The following is a 20,029-nucleotide window of genomic DNA, read 5'->3' as shown; positions in this document are numbered from 1 at the left end:
CAAACTGCTGATGCGGCCCCCGATGAATTTGAGTTTGACACCCCTGCTCTAGTGCATTCTTTTTCCCTGCTGTTGCTGAAAAGGTACAAATTGCAAACCGTGTGAAACCCAAAAGCCAGTCAGTCAAGACTTTTAATTCCTTCAAGAATTCCTGTAATATAGTGTATTGGGTGAATAAATCTGATAAATGGAACTACCCTGGCTTAACATCGCTTTAGATATACAGTGAAGTCTTATAAAAATCCACACATTTTTTTATAAAAAAAAAACCTGTTAAGTACATACACTGCATGTCACTAAGCTGTTAGCAATTAAACAGCCTCAGCCGTAATGCTGATGATGTATGCATAATGTAAAAGTTTTATCTAGAGCTCAGAATCCTTCATTATATTAAAAAAAATGCCTGGCTGGACCTTTTACAAGATTTGTTAATTGCAAACACTTTGGGTGCATTGATCCATAACCACTCTGATGAAATAATTATTCAGAACAGTACCTATGAGGACTGACAGGAGACTGGCTTGAAGAACCACACAAGATCTACATTTAAATGAGGACTGTTGCCAAGCTCCCAGAACACAGCTCTTTGCTTGCATTTTCTTTCAATAACTACAGTTCCAACTACTATTTAATTTTCTCTAGAATGACTAACGTTTAAAGTGGATTAGTTGCTTTTGCTGAAACTGGCTTGAATCCATGGACAGGTGAGAGAGAGAGAGAGAGAGAGAGAGAGAGAGAGAGAGAGAGAGAGAGAGAGAGAGAGGGAGGGAGGGAGGGGGAGGGAGGGAGGGGGAGGGAGAGAGGGAGAGAGAGAGAGATTTCTGGCTGTACTCTTATTTATTTGCCCTTCTGTAGATGAAAGCAGTTGTGCAAACATCAAAGGAATTGTTTGCTTTGTTGTTGGAATGGTATGGGTTATGCTAGGGATGTAATGAGGTACATGTTTTGGCACCTTACATTTCCTTTCAATGCAGTTGTTCAACCAGTGGGGATACTGAAGTGCTTGGCTATCAAAAGTTAACTTACTACAGTATCCTGCTCCTTGACTCATCAGCTCCGTCAGACTTTAACCATTCTTTGCTAGAGGTCAGCTCGAAGTCTTGGTTCTAAAACACTCCCTTTATTAATGGTGGAAGGCTCAACAGAGAGTTTCCTACAAGATGATGAATACATATGTTGGCATGTAAGTGTTGAAAGAACTCTGCACAGTTGCAGTCAATAACATTAGCAGCTTAGCCAATTGCATGCATTTGTGATTTTAAATGGCCAGTGGAGACCCAGATTGTTGTAAGGAAAAATGGGGTGACTCTGTTCTTCCTCATTCCTGGAACATGGACAAATGGCTAAAATCACCAAAGTAATGTTGAGGGTAGGTTGGTTAGTTGGTTGGTTACATTAATAGGTATATTGTATGAAATAAATAAAATATTTCATACTTCACATTTAGGCAGAGGAGTACAGTTATAAGAACAGAGGTTAATTATCTCTTGCATACATGTTAGAACAGATAATAAAAACACAACACAGCATTAAGGTGTGTAGAAGGTGCTGTGCTATTCTTCTCAAAGTGAGACAACAAGGATTCTTTACCTAGTGTATTTAGCACCAGTTTAAATGCAACAGGTCACACCCCCAGGCCGCCGGGATTGGCCGGTCTGGCTGATGACGCGGCCGGAATTCCCCCAATTACACAGGGGCTGGGAACTCACCCCCTGTGCATGAGGAGGGCGCAAGGCTGCCCACAACTCCACCTCCTTGCAAGGCGGATGTGGCTTACTTGGACAAATCAGTTATCCCCTTGTGCATGCACTCTCCCGCTGATAGAATATATGGAATGGACCCTACTATCTTTTGACTCCTCAAAGCTAGCTTCTTTTAAAAAATCAGGACTTCTACATAGAAATAATAGGAATTGAGGGATAGTTTGTGGAAATGTTCTAAGAAAAGAACAAACTATGGCTGGAGAAGACAATGGATTGGATCCAGACTTAGGCTGCAATCCTAACTTTACCTACTCAGAAGTAACACAATCCTGTGTTGCACAATGATCTTCCGTTCTATGTGTGTGTTGACTATGAAATATATTATCAATGACTTCAATTTAGTTTTTTAATGACAAAAGCAATTCATTAAATAAATTAAATCTTAGAATCCAGAAAATCAGTGCTAGGCCCCTTTAATAATAAGGAAAAAGAATACTGTTATTAAGACTTAACGGCTTAGGGAGCTTGGCAATCGGCTTAGGGAGCTGGGTATGTTTAGCCTGGAGAAGAGAAGGTTAAGGGGTGATATGATAGCCATGTTCAATTATATAAAAGGATGTCATATAGAGGAGGGTGAAAGGTTGTTTTCTGCTGCTCCAGAGAAGCGGACACGGAGCAATGGATTCAAACTACAAGAAAGAAGCTTCCACCTAAACATTAGGAAGAACTTCCTGACAGTAAGAGCTGTTCGACGGTGGAATTTGCTGCCAAGAAGTGTGGTGGGGTCTCCTTCTTTGGAGGTCTTTAAGCAGAGGCTTGACAGCCATATGTCAAGAATGCTTTGATGGTGTTTCCTGCTTGGCAGGGGGTTGGACTGGATGGCCTTTGGGGTCTCTTCCAACTCTATGATTCTATGATTCTATGACTTTTTCAGGACTTACATAACCATTCTTATTGGTGCATGTGGCTGCCCATTTGCACGATAGATTCGCACTTTATGGAATGTGATGGCCTAGACATAAAATTATGGTAATGATACACAAGTAACAGTAGGTACTGCACCAGGTAGGAATTCTGATCTCCTCTGACATTTTGCTTTTTAATCTCTTCACCAGATGTCTGCTTTGTTATTAGCCCACTAGCTGAAGATCGATTTGCTTGCTCTGGATGCCTGTTTTGTTAGGAATCCTGACAGCCATCCCACCTCCCAGAGCAACACTTACTGAAGCTGTTTATTTTTCTGCAGGAATAATTTCCATGTATTTGTAGCTATAGTCATTTTTTTATAAAAAAAAATGAACTTTTAAATGAAAACATAGTATCTATGTCGATTCCTAATCAACAAGCTACTAGTCACTTCTCTGGTTCCTGGGAGAGAAAATCATTAGGTGATGATTTCATCGTATTAATGGTCTTTGCACTGTGTGACCTCTGCAGCCAACATAGACTTACGTTGTTCTTCCTTACATGATTGTAACATAGACACAACTGCAAGCAAACACAGGAGTCAGGATCCACCTTCCTTTGTACAGCACAATTATTATGGATATTTTGGGGCCTCAAAACCAACTAAACCACTTATAGGACACTTTCTGCGTCATATTTCAAAGGCAGAGCAGGCACACCCACATATCTCTAAAGATATGTGCAAAAGCATTATCAGAATTGCCACTAATACATTTGTCTCTGAAACAGTGTCCATGCATATCAGAACATACCTAGACATGAAGTGTGCATAGACAGAGGGTTGTTCCATGTGTTTTCAGAATTAATTAATAATATTCTCATTATTATTTGTACCCCACCCATCTGACTGGGTTGCCCCAGAAATGAGTGATGTGTTGTGGATCACCCCTCTCTTTGAAATGTTTTACGGAAGAGAGTTGTGATTTCGGAAGCTGGAAACCACAAGCTGCAGCCCCCTTCTGGCTTATTTTAATTTGCCTTGATTAGAATACAGCCATATTCCTACTGTTTGCATGTCCTGTCTATGGGTAGGGCATCAGAATCGTACTTGCTTAGGAGCCGCTCTTCAAAGTGCCCTGCCAGCAGAAGCTTCATTCATTTCAATTTAGAAGGAACAGCAGGGTAGAGAGATTCTTTGTTCTTTCCATGGAGTTCTTTCCATTGCAGCTCACAGGGGAGCTGCGTTTTTTCCTCATTTGCACACACTCATTGCCTTTCTGTCAGGTTTTCAGAAAATTGCAGGGAGGATCCATTGGGACACCTCTAAATGCTGCCATCCACACGATGCCCTAGAACACCTCATTTTCCTTTTGAAGTCTGTCTCTGTTTTCACATTTCAGAGTAATTCGCTGTATGACAACATTCTACTTTAATGAAGCCCTGGTGGTAGGAGACATGATAACATTCAGCAGGGAACATACAAATAAAAGCATAGAGGACACACATAATATAAAATCAAAATCAGCTGGGCATGCAAAAAAGCTAATGGAGGAGAAAAACGGTTTTTGTAAGCATATGCTGACTTGCAACTGCCTCTTTTCATCTTGCTGGAGCCAAGTTGAACTAGATTTATGTCAGTTCAGCAAAGATCCCTTCTGAACAGTAAATTGGGGGGGGGGGAATACACACGTGTGTTGATTCTCATCTTAGTTGGCCACTTACGTGTTGGATTCTTAAGACCTATTCCCAATTACACAGCTTCTGATCTTTAAGATACATCTGCCTCCTTTCTAGTTAAGTATGATATCTTTATTCAGACTGTTCCAGGTTCTGAGTCATATTTCAACTAAATCACAAAGCAGGAAATTACTTAAGAATTACAATAATTCAGCATCCATAACCACATAGATCCTGAGACAATTACTAATGAGTCTAAGGAAAGAGAATAAGCATATGTAAAGGCGTGAGACTTTCAGGTTCCTTAAATTACCACTTACATTATCAGAGAGAAGTGAGTGTTTGTATGTAATGCTGCATCACAATAAAAAGGGCATTTATCTTCACTGCATTCTTATTGAGGAATGCACCTGCATTTAGGGTTTGTTGTTTTTTTGTTCAAATAGTTACATGTAACATTTGCTTCCAAGTTCTGTTTGCAGTCCTGCACATATTAACAAATTGCTTGGAAGCTGAGCTGTAACAGCTAATCCTCTGTGATTCCAATACTTCAATTAAGCCAGCAATGGACAGACAACCTATGACATTCCAGATACTGTTGGATTCCAACTCATCCAAGAGCCCCATCCAGCATGGCCAATGGTTAGAAGTTGCCCGCCCCTGCTTTAACCTTTGCTATTTTATCTAGCAGTCCTCTTCCCTAATCCCAGATCTGTGGGAAGTTGGGAGCTGGCTGCCCTAAGGGAATGGTACTGTGCATGCTTCAATACATGCTTTCCTGCTAGAGTGCAGGCTTATAGGCCAATGCTTGGATCCAAGGCCATCTACTGAGGTCTAGCTGTGTAAATCAAGCCCATTCTTCTGGATGGAGATTTATGGATGAACACAGGAGAAAGTGATAAAGATTGGAAATAAGATGATTCATCTCTTCCAGCTTGATCCAGTTTCCTTGCTAATTTGTTTAGATTTATATGTTAAGCACTGTGGTCATGAAAGAAAATTATTTTGAATTTAAAAACCAACATCCTGTCTTTTCTATCTCACAATTTTCCATCTTTCATTTATTTTCCTTTCTTGGCAAGCCTTTGCCTATTATTTTTTCCTGTGGTTTTTAAAATGAGGCATGCACATCACATACACATCTTAAAGGATAGGCAGATTACATGGATCTTCTCAATATGCGATGGGCTACAAGCCAATGCATCTAACCCACGAGTAAATTTTATAATGCCATACGCATGATTACACATATTATACTAAGTAAACAGCTCAGATTAAAATAAATGATTTGGCTCTGAACAGGTACAGTTGATAATTTCATATTTGCTTACCTTTTCGCTAAGTAAATAAATAAGAAGCACATCACAATGAGACTTACTTCTATTTCCCATGGGTAGGTAATGAAAGAAACAAATTATGAAAACATCTAATTTTTAAAGGAATTAAAATAAAAACAATAACCAGCTGGGATCTAATTAATTTCATATGTCAAACATATTTGAGTAGAGCTGCATGAGTTTCATTCGGCAGTTTTATCCTTATGAGCTGCCACAGAATTCAACATTAGTTACACTGAATGAAAAATAGCAGTGTGGTTTTCTTCACTGAGTCAACTGTGCAGAAAGGTCCCACTCAAATTAAGAAGTCCAGCTGAGAGGGGGAAGGGACCACCAGGGTAGAAATGAGGGCAGAGAGGGTTTATTGTGTTTCTCCTTCTTTTTCTGTTTTGTGTTTCCAGTGGAAGGGAAATAAACTACAACAATTACTGGGCTAGGTTAGCATAGGTTTCTCCCTGGATTGAGAAGGCTTTGGATCCAAGTCCTTCTTTTCATCCATCCCAGCAGGTCCCCCAATCTACCCCCAGCACCAGACCCCCCAAGTGTCCCTATTTTTCAGGGGTGTCCAATTTAGAGAAGCTGTCTTGGTTTCTGATTTGATCCCAGAATATCCCACTTTTCCTTAGGATGTCCCTATTTTCATTGGAGAAATGTTGGAGGGTATGGAGTTATCCAGCCCCTGAGCTGTCTGAAGGCAATCCTGTATCGGGAAGGTTTTTTTTAATGTTTAACGCTTTATTATGTTTTTATATGTGTTGGAAGCTGCCAAGAGTGACTGGGGCAACCCAGTGAGATGTGAGGGGGCAGGTTATAAATAGTAAAATGGGATTGTGGAATGGGATGCCCCTATTTCCATCGGAGAAATGCCGGAGGGTGTGCAGCACGTCCCTTTTCCAGGCCTACCAACTCTGCTACTCTGATGTCATTGGGGCTGCAAAGGTTTCTGCAATGGTGGGGAGGGGGAAAGCTGACATCAGTTCTCATTTGGAGAGAGACATCTGATGCTTCCTATGGAAGTTCATTACTTTCCTAACCAGTGGTGGAAACAAGAAACTAAAAAAATAGGATATGATGCAAAGAATCTAATATTGTCAACATTATTATCTCCATAGTCAGCCAGTGTTTATTTTAAACCAGTTCAGACTGTACCTAGCCATTGTTAAGCACCACACTCTTAGGATAATTTTTTCACTGCTTATTCCCAAACAAAGACCATGTCCGTTTGCCCTCAATGCAAACTTCACCCATTTCAGTCTTAGCTGGGTGAGCTGGCTTTGATTCACAATGAAGAATACTGATTTGCCACAACATCACCTGGCAAGCTACTTGGAAGCCTACAAACAGAACAAAGAATCTCAACTCGCATTTTCCCACTAAATTAGTTCTGTTTCTGTTCTCTTTAATGTACAGGCAGTTTGTTTTCATGGTCATTAGGATTACTTCAACTCTCTAAGGAAATCACTCTTATTGTATAGATTGCTGCAGAGTATTCATGTAAAGCTTTTGTTTCTTTTAAAGAAGCAGCCATTTCCCTGAGAATCCCTACTTATGTGTAAAGCTTAAAATATTTTTTCAGTGAAATGTAACATTTACCATTATCTTAATCTCGGAAAGGTTGGCAGGAGGGGAGTTGGGTGGCTTCTCTTGGCCTTGCTTTTCTGTCTATGCATTGATCCAAGGTTGTATGCAAGTGGGAGACACTTGCACCATACGAAGTGGGAATGTGAATTTTGCAGCATCCATTATCACATGTATAGAAACTACATATGATGGTCAGATAAATGTGATAACTGACACCAGTGAAAGGCACTGCATTTTGTTAAGGCATTATGACATTCTTCCTGTAATGTTAGATGAACTGCAACAGCCCATGGACACATGCAAGTAACTGCATAATGTTGCAATCATTAGGTGTCACATTTGCCTACTTCCCATTGCCACCAATTGTATCTGTATACTCCTAACTTCCTTATGGATTGAATTTTTGTACACCCACAAGCTTTTCCCCAATCTGATGAGGTGCATCTTGTTTTTCCTGCCCATGTTGAGGCAAATGGGGCCCTGCTTTGAATGAGAAAAAAGTGGTATTACAAAGCTCAAGAGTACAGTAGATTTGAAAAGGAAGACAGTGGAGAATGAAGGGAGAGAGGGTGGTTGGAATATGTGTGGGATCTGCATTGGCGTAGGAATAAAAGGGGTCACTAATAGAAGGGAAGATGGGGAATGAATTCAGTTCAGCTAGCATTTAAAGGTGAACCTGCAACATTTGCATTTTCCAAAACGGCCAACTGAAGCACAGACTTCCTTCAACTTTCTCCCAATTTTGCAATGTTCTTGCTGCAGCTATCCTGTTTCTGCAGTAAAAATGACTGCTAAAACAAAACAAAAAACCCCAAACACTGCTTTCTTTATCCATTGCCAAAATTACAAGAGTCCTGACAGAATAAAAAGTAACCAATTAATTGGCAACAACAACAAAAATCCTCATATTTTCTCACCATAATAAATTTTGCAATTTGTCAGTGAGGAAAACGTCTAGCATCACTACCATGCTAGAGAAAGCTACACAGAATTGCAGCCTGTTGTGCAGCTGTTGAAAGCAGAAGCACCATGCCAGAAAGGGAGAAACATCTGGCAAAGCATTACAGGTGGTGTACAATAGAGAAGTTTAATCTTCCTGCCCAGTATGCTAAAATAGTTTGCATCAGTCTCTGTTTAGCTTCCAGATTTCTGGGCATCTGAGTAAGCTGAACTGCCAAAACTTTCAAGGTTCTCACAGAATTAATTAACACTTACATAGAAGCATCTGACATGAACTAGAAAAGTAGGCTATGGCACTGTGCTTCTCTCTGTGCATCTTTGAACGACAGCCCTCTGTCTTTGTGCTATTTTATCTCTGAGCTTTGTTCTTTAAAAACCCTGTTTTATGTAAGCTCCACGTCAGAATGTGTTTCCTCTGTTCAGCTGCTTTGGCAGGTCCTGTATTCATCTCACAGCGATTACTACGCATCTTGCTGTCTCCAGCTTTATTTGCAGCACCAGGTGTAAATAAGTGACAGGAGGATCAGAGGTGGTTATCAGGACAGGCATTGTGCTTCTAGAAAGGTGGCCATTAAAACACCCAGAACATTGTGTATGGTAACACTGGGGAACCACTTTGACATGAAATGTTTGTATCTAGAAAAATGTAGTTTCCCCAGCATTGAAGAATAACAGCCTTTTTCTTCTTCCTTCTACAGGCGACAGGGGGTGGGGGTGGGGACAGAGAACGTCATATTTTCATAAAAGAGCTACTTGCTTGGCTTTATGAAATGTCAGCAGTGAATATTTGGTCTAATTAGGAAACCTGTTTCTGAAGTGCATTCCCAGCTTCCCAACTGACTTTAAATGGAATTTCTACTAGTACTAATGGGAGAAATATCGGAATGCAATCACATGTGCACGCACACACACACACACACACACACACACACACACACACACACCACTGTGAGCATAACTCCCCATATTAACCATTTTCCTTCCCCCCTCTCCTCCCCCAAACCACAGATTCCTAAGGGAAGACCTTATTCCACAATTTCAAATGCAAGTCCAATGGGTGCCACTGTAGTTGATGTTCTGTTGAGTATGTGAGGAAAGGGTACTATGTCTCTATAAAATCACCCCAATCTCTCTTTCCAGCTAAGGCTTCAATTTTCTTTGTCATTTATTCCCCTAAAGGTAACCCAAACTTTCATTTCCATTGTGACATTTGCAAGTGTTCTAATTTTGGGCACCAAACTGCTACTAAAAGAAAAGCAATCAATTATTTGTATCTCAGGTTGACATTTTCATTTTTAAAGATTGTTACCAGTACTAAAATTGGGGTGCAAATAACATTTGTTTTGTGATCAAACTTATTTCACCAACAGCATTTTTCCAAAATGGCTGTGATTTGCTGCAGGCCCATGGCATAATACAGGCATCCCCAAACTTCGGCCCTCCAGATGTTTTGGACTACAATTCCCATCTTCCCCGACCACAGGTCCTGTTAGCTAGGGATCATGGGAGTTGTAAGCCAAAACATCTGGAGGGCCGCAGTTTGGGGATGCCTGGCATAATACGTCTATGTTCCAATCTCTTTATTATTAATGAAATAGCTTCATTAATATGACTGCACCTCAAAGGTGTTAAATTCCATCTGTGCAGCAGCTTAAGAGTATTCTCTTTTATGAGCCTGGGCACTGAATTTAAGGGCTTTTTGCCCCCACAGGCTCTGCCAATCTACCTCCTCAATTACTGTATCTAGATCAGATTCCCAAGTGTGTTTCAACAAATTTGTTTGTCCTAATCATATGTCACTAATGATTTTATAAATTATTGATTATATATGTTTAGATTCTGTGTTAGTACTTAAAGTTAGATTTTCAAATGGTGTTAGAGTTCTGGATGCATGCACAATAACTGTTGGATATACTAGAAAGTGTACCAGCCTTGGGCTTATAGGCTCCCTCTTCCACTTTCCCTCTCCTTTCACATACCAATATTTCTACACTTCCTGACAATCCATAATTTGCTCTCTCGTTGAAACTTGAGAGGGGTGAGTTTGAACAAACCACAGTTTGCCTATGAGAACCAGGAAGTGCAAAAATTGTGGTGGGTGGGGGGAGGGGAGAAATTACTTCTAAGTGTTTTAAGCAGCCCAGAGTTTTTCCAAAGGGCTTCAACAAGTAAAACTGATGAGAAATGGGAAGTACTTTTTCATTATCAGCAGTTCAGCAGTTCAGGAAAGAATACGTCATGTCCTCAGATAATTCATTAATTAAGGTATATTGCTCCTACGTGAAAGCAAACCAAGGAAGAGGAAGAATATTATAAATAAGATATAAGGTTGCATATGTTTCTGATAATAAAGAATAGAATGATGAATAATACATAGCCTTTTTGGTAATAAAAACAGCATTCTTGTTAAAACTGCATTTCCCTTCACTTTAATTTGCCAATTTTACATGTTTATGTCTTTGGTTAAGAAAAAAAACCTTTGCAGAACTTTGAGATCATATAAGAACAGCAAGTCTTCATTTCTTATTCAATAGATTTTGTAGAGCCCAGTTTATTTGCTGGTGACTTTAGAATGAGTGTGAAAGTTACCGTGATCTACTCTAGTGAATAGAGCTGACCTAACCAATGTAAGAGCCACCATAACCTGAATGTAGCCCACCAACCATATATAGTGGCCAACCAAGATGCCTGGACTTCCCCCGTCAATTGTTTATGTAGTCCCAGGCAGGTCACAGGTAGCAAAACACAGTTGTTTATTTTACCATGTAGGCTGCTATCTATGGGTCACAAGTTGTCAAGATCTGATTACGCCACTCAGTTTATGGCCTTAGGCAAACCCCTCCCCTATGCTCGTCGTAAGTTCTATGGGGATTTACAATGATCTCCTTACAGGAAAGCTGCAAGTCTAACAGGATCAGTGCAGTAAAGCAGCCAATAATGTTACAATTGCTTTCACACAGTGCTATTGTTGGCATCCGCCTGTCTTGGGAGACAATGGAAGCGTACACCTTTGGGAATGAAGTCAAACTGTTGGAAGGTTGCAGCGCCTGCTGTGGCTGTAGAGACCAATACAGGAGAGACATGTTTTGCTGCAGTTGGGGCAGATGTTTCACAATAGGCAAGGAATAAAGAAATTGTTTTTTTGGCTGCTGAGCATGTTTCACAAAGGAAGTCTATGTTTTCTTGCCTTCTGATATGATCTTCAGTTGTATTGGTTCATGCAATTGATTGTGCCTTTGCCTTTGATACATTGTCCTTCTGTTGGCCATCCCTGTCGTTTGTCATGCTCTCTTTTCTTCTCACAGTTTTAAACTCTAAGGTCCTTAGAGCAAAAAGGAACCTGTCTTGTCGCTTAGCTTTACAAAGCACAATGACATTCATGTGACTATATCAGAGATAGTTGGAGGGGCTGTATTAAAATATGCAGTGAATAGGGATTCTCTGCTGTGGATTATTCTGTAAAGCATGTCCTATGCTACTAGAGAAAAACCTTCTTTTGTATCTGAAGAAATGTTATTTAAATTTTAGAATGAGTTTATGACAAGAATGATAAAATGGCTTCAATCTGTGAATTCAAACACTAAAGATAATGCAAAACTGGAACATTCTTTGTGTCAGGAAGCACTGTCTAATCCCCCCCCCCTCCCCGGGCTAATAAATACTGGCTTCTGCTGGGCACTAATCTCTTGGCAGAAATTTATGAGAAAAAAATTAGATGTTTCCCAATAACAATTTATAAGGGAAGCAAGCAGTGTATGCTTTCATCCAGGTAACAAGAAGAAGCAGAAACACCCTTAAGAGGTTGCAAAGTCTTATTTGTCATCAAATTGGAGAACATGACAGCTTCCATTAAAAGAAAGATTTCCTATTGCCATGACAATAGCTTTAAACTAAACCAAAGAAGGGATATAAGTTATTCTCAGGGTCTTGTTCTAATAGCAATACTAGATGGTTTTCTTTTTTCCTATTGCTGTTTGATTGATGTTTTTTCTCAGAAGACCTAAAAGGTGACAACCAAAAAATTCCCACACATCTTGTGAGATGGATTTTTGTCTGGATTGTATACCATAAATTGTCTCCCACTTAGGCAATATTCAAGTATAATAATAAATCTTGCCTTGCTGCCTTGAATTTTCTTGATAAACCCTTCAACCTGCTACTCCTTGTCTCTTTGAAATCTAAACGTCTTTGAATCAAAGTTTCTTCTTCAAGAAACAGAAGAACAATAATCATCTTCTGTTAGGACATGTGTAGCATGTTCTCACTAATTTAATTATTGTCATTTTCTTAGCAGCTTGCACAGACAAGGAGCTGAGGACCCTTGCATCCCGCCTAAAAGACTGGTTTGGTGCTCTTCATGAAGATGCAAATCGTGTCATCAAGCCAACCAGCTCGGATTCAGCACAAGGCAGTAAGATGACAACCTAAAAATAAAGTTTGAGATAAGTTCACAAGTTCAGCAGGTCAACAACAACTGTAATGACAGCTAATGTGGAATATTTCGTTTAATTATGCTGTGGTACATTCTCCTGCTATTTCAAACCACCCATTATTTTATTTTCCTTTATTTTTTGCATATAGAAACAGGGTTGGAAATTTAACCACCATTTCCAGTCTGGTGAGTCAGGAAACTGTGAGGTAGCTAATGGACCATCTAGGGAAGAACTGTACGCTGCAATGCATTAAACAAATAGGATAATACTTTAATTGAACCAGGGTTAGGAAAAATGAGGTAGACTCGCAGGGGTCAGCAAGGCTTACCAGGCATGGGCCGGATCACTCCCGTGGAGATCCTCCACCGGAAATTGTGCCTGTGCATGTCCACAGCGCCGGAAATCACTTTTGTGCATGTCCGCGGCGCCGGAAATCGCTTTTGCGCATGCCCAGATGCCGAAAATCGCACCTGTGCAGAAGCGATTTTCGGCATCTGGGTATGCACAGAAGCAATTCCCGGCACCGTGAACATGCGCAGACACAATTTCCAGTTTCTGGGCATGTGCAGAAACGATTTCTGGAGCCGCGGAAGAGAGTCCCCGCACTGCGCTGCACCGGTTTAGCGCAGCATGCAGGGACTCGCCAAGCAGGCGGCTCGGTTCAGCGGCGGTTCATGGGCCAGTTAAGTGACCCTCATGGGCCGCTTCCGGCCCATGGGCCTTAGGTTGCCGACCTCTGGGGTAGAGCAATGGCTGTGACTCCTGCTGGATGTCAGACAAAGGCCTAATGGCCTGTTTCCTACAGTAGTCAACGAAAGGCATATGGGGAACACACAAGCAGGACTGGGGGAGCAAGGGGGACAGACCTTGCCTGTTATTGTCCACCAATAAGTAGTAGCTTGCTAGCTTCCTACCCACCCTTCAACAGGTCTTAACAATTTAAAATTCAGAAATTAAAAACAGTTAAAGAAAATACAGCCGCAAGAACAGGGTGGGTCCTGAAAACATTCCTCAAGGCTATGATAAAGTTCTGGGTCTTCTATGTTCACAGAAAGCTGTTTAGGGAAGGTGTGAGACATACCACTGCAGGGAGTGAATTTCAGAGCTTACAGAAGCATCAAGACTTGTAGAAATTAATAGCCTCCCCTCCCCAAATGAATTTGTCTAATAAATGAGTGCTGTGATTTAAAAATGTGCTGGTTCTGTGGAGGAAGGGTGCATAAGGGGGCTAAGTACAGTCTCTTGCCTGAGGGCCCACAGAATCTTGCATCTAGCAGGTGCTGTGTCAAGGCTTTGTGGAAGAGGAACAGGCCTTCTGCTGCCCTGCTGGCATTGCAGTGACTGACAGCATGCAGTAGGCAGGGAGCGGGGGGGGGAGGGGCTTTCTGTCAGTCCTGTTACTCCTTCCCTCTAGTGAGGGGCGGTAGAGTTTGCTGAAACTAAGTGAAATGTCAGCAGCCTCCCACCTGCTCTCAACAGAATTTGTCAAACTTGGGCAATTTTTCAATCTGTAGGTTAAAAATTCACAGCAGGCTTTGTGTGCTACAAATATTCCCACGACAGGCACTAGATTGGAAACATAATTTTAACAGAATGCTTTTTTATCCATTTATTATTAAGCATGCAACTGCCTGTCTCTGAGCAAGAAACTGCAAGACCTTTTCTGTGTGAAAGTGTCTTTTTTTCTTAGGTTAATGAGTATTTAGGGAGGGAGGGTGCAGACTGTAGGCAGGCTTAAGTGTTCATGGAACAGCAATCCTGAGTAGAAGCTATTGGTGTGTAACTAGATCTGGCTTTCCCTACCATTTATGTTAATTATTTAAAAGGACAAACTGCATTTTTAATCACAGGTAGGTAGCCGTGTTGGTCTGAGTCGAAGCAAAATAAAAAAATTCCTTCAGTAGCACCTTAAAGACCAACTAAGTTTATATTTTGGTATGAGCTTTCGTGTGCATGCACACTTCTTCAGATAGTGCATACACACTTCTTCTCACTGCAGCATAGGAGGGATGGCAGATGCAAATGTATTATTGGTATCTGAAGAAGTGTGCATGCACACGAAAGCTCATACCAAAATATAAACTTAGTTGGTCTTTAAGGTGCTACTGAAGGAATTTTTTTATTTTGCATTTTTAATCCTTCATGAAAACCAAGAGGACACTAAAGATGTTCTTTTGGATAGCCCAGGCCCCTTGAATAATCCCACCCAAGAGCCCAGTAAATACAAAGTGCAGACTCCATGTTTGTGGACTGTACCGCGTCAAACTGCTTGTGGCAGAATAACAGAATTGAATGATCCTTAATATAAAAACTCCCTGCTCACAAAAAAAAACTAGATATTGAGAGCACATTGGTGGATAAATCTTTTCCTTGGTCTACCAATTTATATATGCAGAGGGCCCACCCCCAGGGACAAATTCAGCTGTATGATTTCTTTGTCTGCAGTCTGAACTTGGGCAGACTGGACTTACCCAGTCCAGTGCTGTTTGTGTGAACCAGGCATAAGTTTCCAGTGCTCATGAATCTCCAGCCTTTCACCATTCTGCTTATATTTTCCTCTCCCGACATGTGATCACTTCATTGACATGAGCTTATGCTTATGGAGCCATAAGAAGCACATGCTTTTTTCATTGCAATCTATTTTGAGTATTTCTCTGTGGTTTTAAAGCAACTTCCAAATGATTGGAAATGATGGCTAATTCTCTGGATACACCGCATCTGGAGAAGGTGTTCCACTGAATTTTTGTGTGTGCTGAATTTTGATAGGATGCTGCTGTAAGTTAACGAAAACCGAGTGGATCAAGTTCACCTGCAGGCAAAAAGTAACGATTATATTCTTCCTATTCTATCGTGAAATGGAAGTAGTGGCACAGTTTTAAGTTTTATCTACTATAATATCATTCGCTGTCCATTTTAGGCAAAGCTCTTTCCTTTCTTATTTGCAAGCAACAGAAACAAATTTATTCAGAGCACCAGTTGCAATTAGTATCTTTTCTAAAGTGAGGTTTTTGTTTTAGTTTTAAATGTCACTGGAAACTAGTCATTCTGTGCAGTGGAAGCCTATGTGTGTTTTCTTGAAAGTAAGTCCCACACTGTGTTCAGTGGGTTTAATGCCCTAAAAAGTATAGTTAGGATTGAAGATGCAGCTAATTTATCTGCAACAGCCCAATCTTAGAAATTAGAAATTAATTAAGTCTTAGGGATGGAACCCACGGATCCACCTACATGTATACAAGATAAAGCATTCACATGGCATATAAGCAAGTGTAGAGCATTGCATAGCTTTCTTAGAAAAAAAATTATCCAGATTTGCCTTTTTGTCTTCCTTTTGGTTTGTTCATTCCACTAGTCCAGCACAAACACAAAGCCCCAATATATATAAACTGATATTTTATTTTACCTGCAAACAATAATGCAGCATACACAATTGTTACAGTAAGGCATAGAGAATGCAAGTGTTCTTATCCTTAGTTTTTTCCTACTAAATAGTTGTTTCCATCTAAGTTAAAACATCCATATATATATATCATTCATTTAAGAGAACCCATAATTTGCACATTTTTTAAGATTAGATCTGTAGTTATTCTAGTTCAGATGTGTACAATCAGTACACAGATTCAACTAAACTGGTGTGTCATCAGAAGCTCCGCTGAACTATGGTCTGTACCCACAAATTTATGTGTATCGTTTTCTATATTGAATCAGGCTATTCCAAAACTATTTATTATAGATTGTATTTTCATTAAGTCTGCTTCTGTCTAAATAGTGCATTGTGCCCAATGTTTCAGTGTACAATTTTCTGTTTATTTTTATGTGTGAAATGTGTAGGTGAAAAGGTTTTGAGACAGTAAGAAGCCTTTTAGAAATAGGTCACTTATTTGAATCTGTTCCAGAATCTGAAGTGATTGGAAGCTGGTGTCTCTTGTTACCAGCTGTCCAAGACAATGTTGCATGTAATGACTTTAAGCCCACTTTTGGTTGAGCAGGTGTTTTGAGTCCAAAGAATCCCCTTCCCAACAGGCACTAATTAATAACCTTTCTAGAATTGCCTGCAAAGATATCGAGATACTTGAATGACCTAAAAAGCTAGTGAGACTTTTGATCTTTGGCCTTATTATTTGAGGCAGTGGGATGGAGGGGAAAAGTGAAAAAGACAAAGCTTTTTCTTGATGCAGGCGTGTTTGAGCTGTAGCGTTGAATAGGTTTCTCGCTTACTTCCACCCGACATTGTAGGAGAGGAGTAGAGAACAGAAAGTCGACATCATTTTTTGAGTGAAAGAAATATATTAAGCTTCCCAACACATATAAAGAAACCTAACATTCAGCACTGTTGTCGTCTTTACCCCACTTTTCTTGTACATCCTACACTTCTGAAAACTGGCTGAGCACTGCCATGGAAAGGAAATATATCAATATGTATAAGGGTTTCTCCTTTTACATATACTTCATTAATGTGTATGTGACTGTATGCATTTTGACAGCCTGTATCTTGTTTATCAAATCGTGTTCTTTGTCATGACCCATCATTTGAGCAAACTTTTTTATGATTATTACACCAGTGATGTCAGAGGGATCTGTGCTAACAGTAGCATGCCCTTTAAAAGATATTCTTCACTGAGTATCCCTGCAGCACTATGATTTAGATTTACGTAAATAGATATTCCATTCCCTGCAAAAGAGGAGCAACTAACAAAAGGCAGGTGCTCAGCTCTCTCACTGAAATCAATGGGGAGCTTGGCTGGGTTACGTCCAATGTTTCTTTTGACCACTGTATTATACTGAAAATGTAAAGCTACAGGCGTAAAATTCAGAATTACAGTTAATTCATTATGTACATGTCAGTATTTAGGAGCTGGAGCAGGATTTGGGCTGGGTTTTTATCCCTGAGGTGGAACAGTGCCGTGCTGCTTGTGATAAAAGCAGTCTGAGTAAGAGACCACTCTAGCAAGACTTTTATAGTGTGGTAGTTTTGGTGAGGTGTTTTCCATTATCTTAGTTCAGGACAATGTCAAGCACAATAGATTTCCTATTATATATATTATTCACACCTTGGAGTTACATATATTCATTTAAGCAGAAGTTGACTGGTCATCTGCCTTGGATGCTTTAGCTGAGATTCCTGCATTGCAGGAGGTTGGACTAGATGACCCTTGGGGTCCCTTCCAACTCTACAATTCTATTATTTTGATTTTGATTTTATTACATTTGTATTCCACTGCTCCTCAAAAGAGCTCAAGGTAGCATACACAGTTCTCCCCATTTTATCCACAGCAAACCTGTGAGGTAGATTAGGCTGAGAGTGACGTATCAGATGTCTAAGAAAAGGTAATAGATTGGTGTGATGATTTTTCTGTAGTTTCTTGAAAGTCACTGCTTTGAATAAATGCATGCCTCAGATAAAATGCATTTTCCCCCTTAAAGTTTTACTTGTCTAGAAAGAGACAAGAAAGCGCACATAAGACTTGGCAATCTTGGACTTGATTGTTGACATAGGCATGTCAAGTAGTGATTCAATCAAAGCAACTTTTATTCAAAGGCAGTTTAAAGTGGAAATAGAAACTTGCTGCCACATCTCAGCACCATATACACAATATACTTGAAAGGCTTTGATCCCTCACTTCCTTGCTTTAACCTTTTAAACAGCAATAACTAGCTAGCTAATCTTTTCATAAGACTTCTTTAAATGCCTGCATATTCAATTAGCACATGAGCATTTTTTAGTAGAAGTCTTGATAGAAAAACATTTGAAAAATAATTATACTAAAATAAATCTTAGGCAAGTACAATTAACATCTTCTGGTTTTCACATTTGGCCCTTACAAGTGCATCATAATGCAGTCATTGTATCTATATTAATTACTGTGTAATTCAGTTAAGTGCTTGCATTGAGATTACATACTGCAATAATGTGATTAGTAGCAAAGCTTCTGCCGCTGTTATGGGAAACGCCAGACGTAACAGGTATAAAGCTGTAGAGTTTACCTAGAAGCACCTTCACTACGTTTATATGAATGTACCGGTAGCTACTTTTCTGCAGCATTTTTTAAAACACAGTTCTACGACTTTATAGGAGAAGCCAGTGGTACATGGTCCTAATTGGTGTCCACCCCTCCCCTGCTGGGTGCAACAAGAAAACTCCTCCCTCCCCTTTAGAAAGTATTTCTTTGCTTGTTTCTTTAAAGGAACAATCACTGAATGGGTAACACAAATTTGTTGCCACTGTTCCCTTGAAACATGAGGGTGGATGGATAAACTAGCATTTGGATTTGGTTGTCATGCATGCTGATCATTTCAGATGAAAAACCAAGGTCACCCTGCTGCTGAGGGATGCACTCGGAGCTCTCTTCTGCTCTCTATTATCTCTTTATTATCTGAATTAAAGGCATTTCTAAAATGCTTAATATCTAAACACCTCCAAGTGATATCTAAAAATACAACATAAAAACAATGAAACTGTATCACAGAAACTGGAAACCAGTAAACTGTTGTTATAAAAAGGTGTAAAAACAGGAAAGAGCATCCCTATGCAGGAATAATGGTAGAAAATGCCCTTTTTTGGGTCACTACCCTGTGATATTCTGTAGGCTGCAGTGCTACAGTGCTATAGATAGATAGATAGATAGATAGATAGATAGATAGATAGATAGATAGATAGATATTCTTCAAATATCTAAAGGGCTGTCACCTCACCTGGAAGATGGAGCAAGCTTGTTTTCTCCTGCTCCGGAGAGTAAGACCCCAACCAATGGCTTCAAGTTACAAGAAAAGAGATTCTGACTAAACATCTGGAAGAACTCTCTGGTGGTAAGAGCTGTTCAACAGTGGAACCAACCCCCTTGGAGGTTTTTAAGCAGAGCTTGGATGGCCATCTGTCATGGATGAGTCCTGCATTGCAGGGGGTTGGACTTGATGACCCTCGGGATCCCTTCCAACTCTACAATTCATATGATTCTATGAAGCCTCATTCCTCAGGTATCAATTGTACCCTGTACTAGTGTAAGAGGAGACCGTGATCACTTAGCCTCCATTCAACACTTTCCAGTTTCTTCCAAAATAAAAGTATCATGAAGGTAAAGGGACCCCTGACCATTAGGTCCAGTCGTGACTGACTCTGGGGTTGTGGCGCTCATCTCGTGTTATTGGCCGAGGGAGCCGGCGTACAGCTTCCAGGTCATGTGGCCAGAATGACAAAGCCACTTCTGGCAAACCAGAGCAGCACACGGAAACGCCGTTTACCTTCCCGCTGTAAGGGAAGGTATTTATCTACTTGCACTTTGACGTGCTTTCAAACTGCTAAGTTGGCAGAAGCCGGGATCAAGCAACAGGAGCTCACCCCATCGCGGGGATTTGAACCGCCGACCTTCTGAGCGGCAAGCCATAATAATTTGTGATCACCAGGATCATAAGTACTTAATTTCACTCTGGGAACTCA

General features: G+C 40.3%; 1 protein-coding gene across 3 annotated transcripts in view; it reads left to right on the top strand.

The window, feature by feature from the left end:
- The window catches only part of SPOCK1 (SPARC (osteonectin), cwcv and kazal like domains proteoglycan 1), a 429,282-nt gene that overhangs the window by 390,167 nt on the left and 19,086 nt on the right, over nucleotides 1-20,029 (top strand). For 2 of the 3 annotated variants that reach the window (XM_035105504.2, XM_060271661.1), the window contains exon 7: nucleotides 12,456-12,575. In XM_035105504.2, the coding sequence (XP_034961395.1) occupies nucleotides 12,456-12,575 (120 nt within the window). The remainder of the gene's footprint in view (nucleotides 1-12,455; nucleotides 12,576-20,029) is intronic. The other variant, XM_060271660.1, reaches the window with a different exon arrangement.

Source organism: Zootoca vivipara, chromosome 2 (genome assembly GCF_963506605.1).
Source record: "Zootoca vivipara chromosome 2, rZooViv1.1, whole genome shotgun sequence".
NCBI classification, from domain to species: domain Eukaryota; kingdom Metazoa; phylum Chordata; class Lepidosauria; order Squamata; family Lacertidae; genus Zootoca; species Zootoca vivipara.
This window is presented reverse-complemented; position numbering and strand designations above follow the sequence as displayed.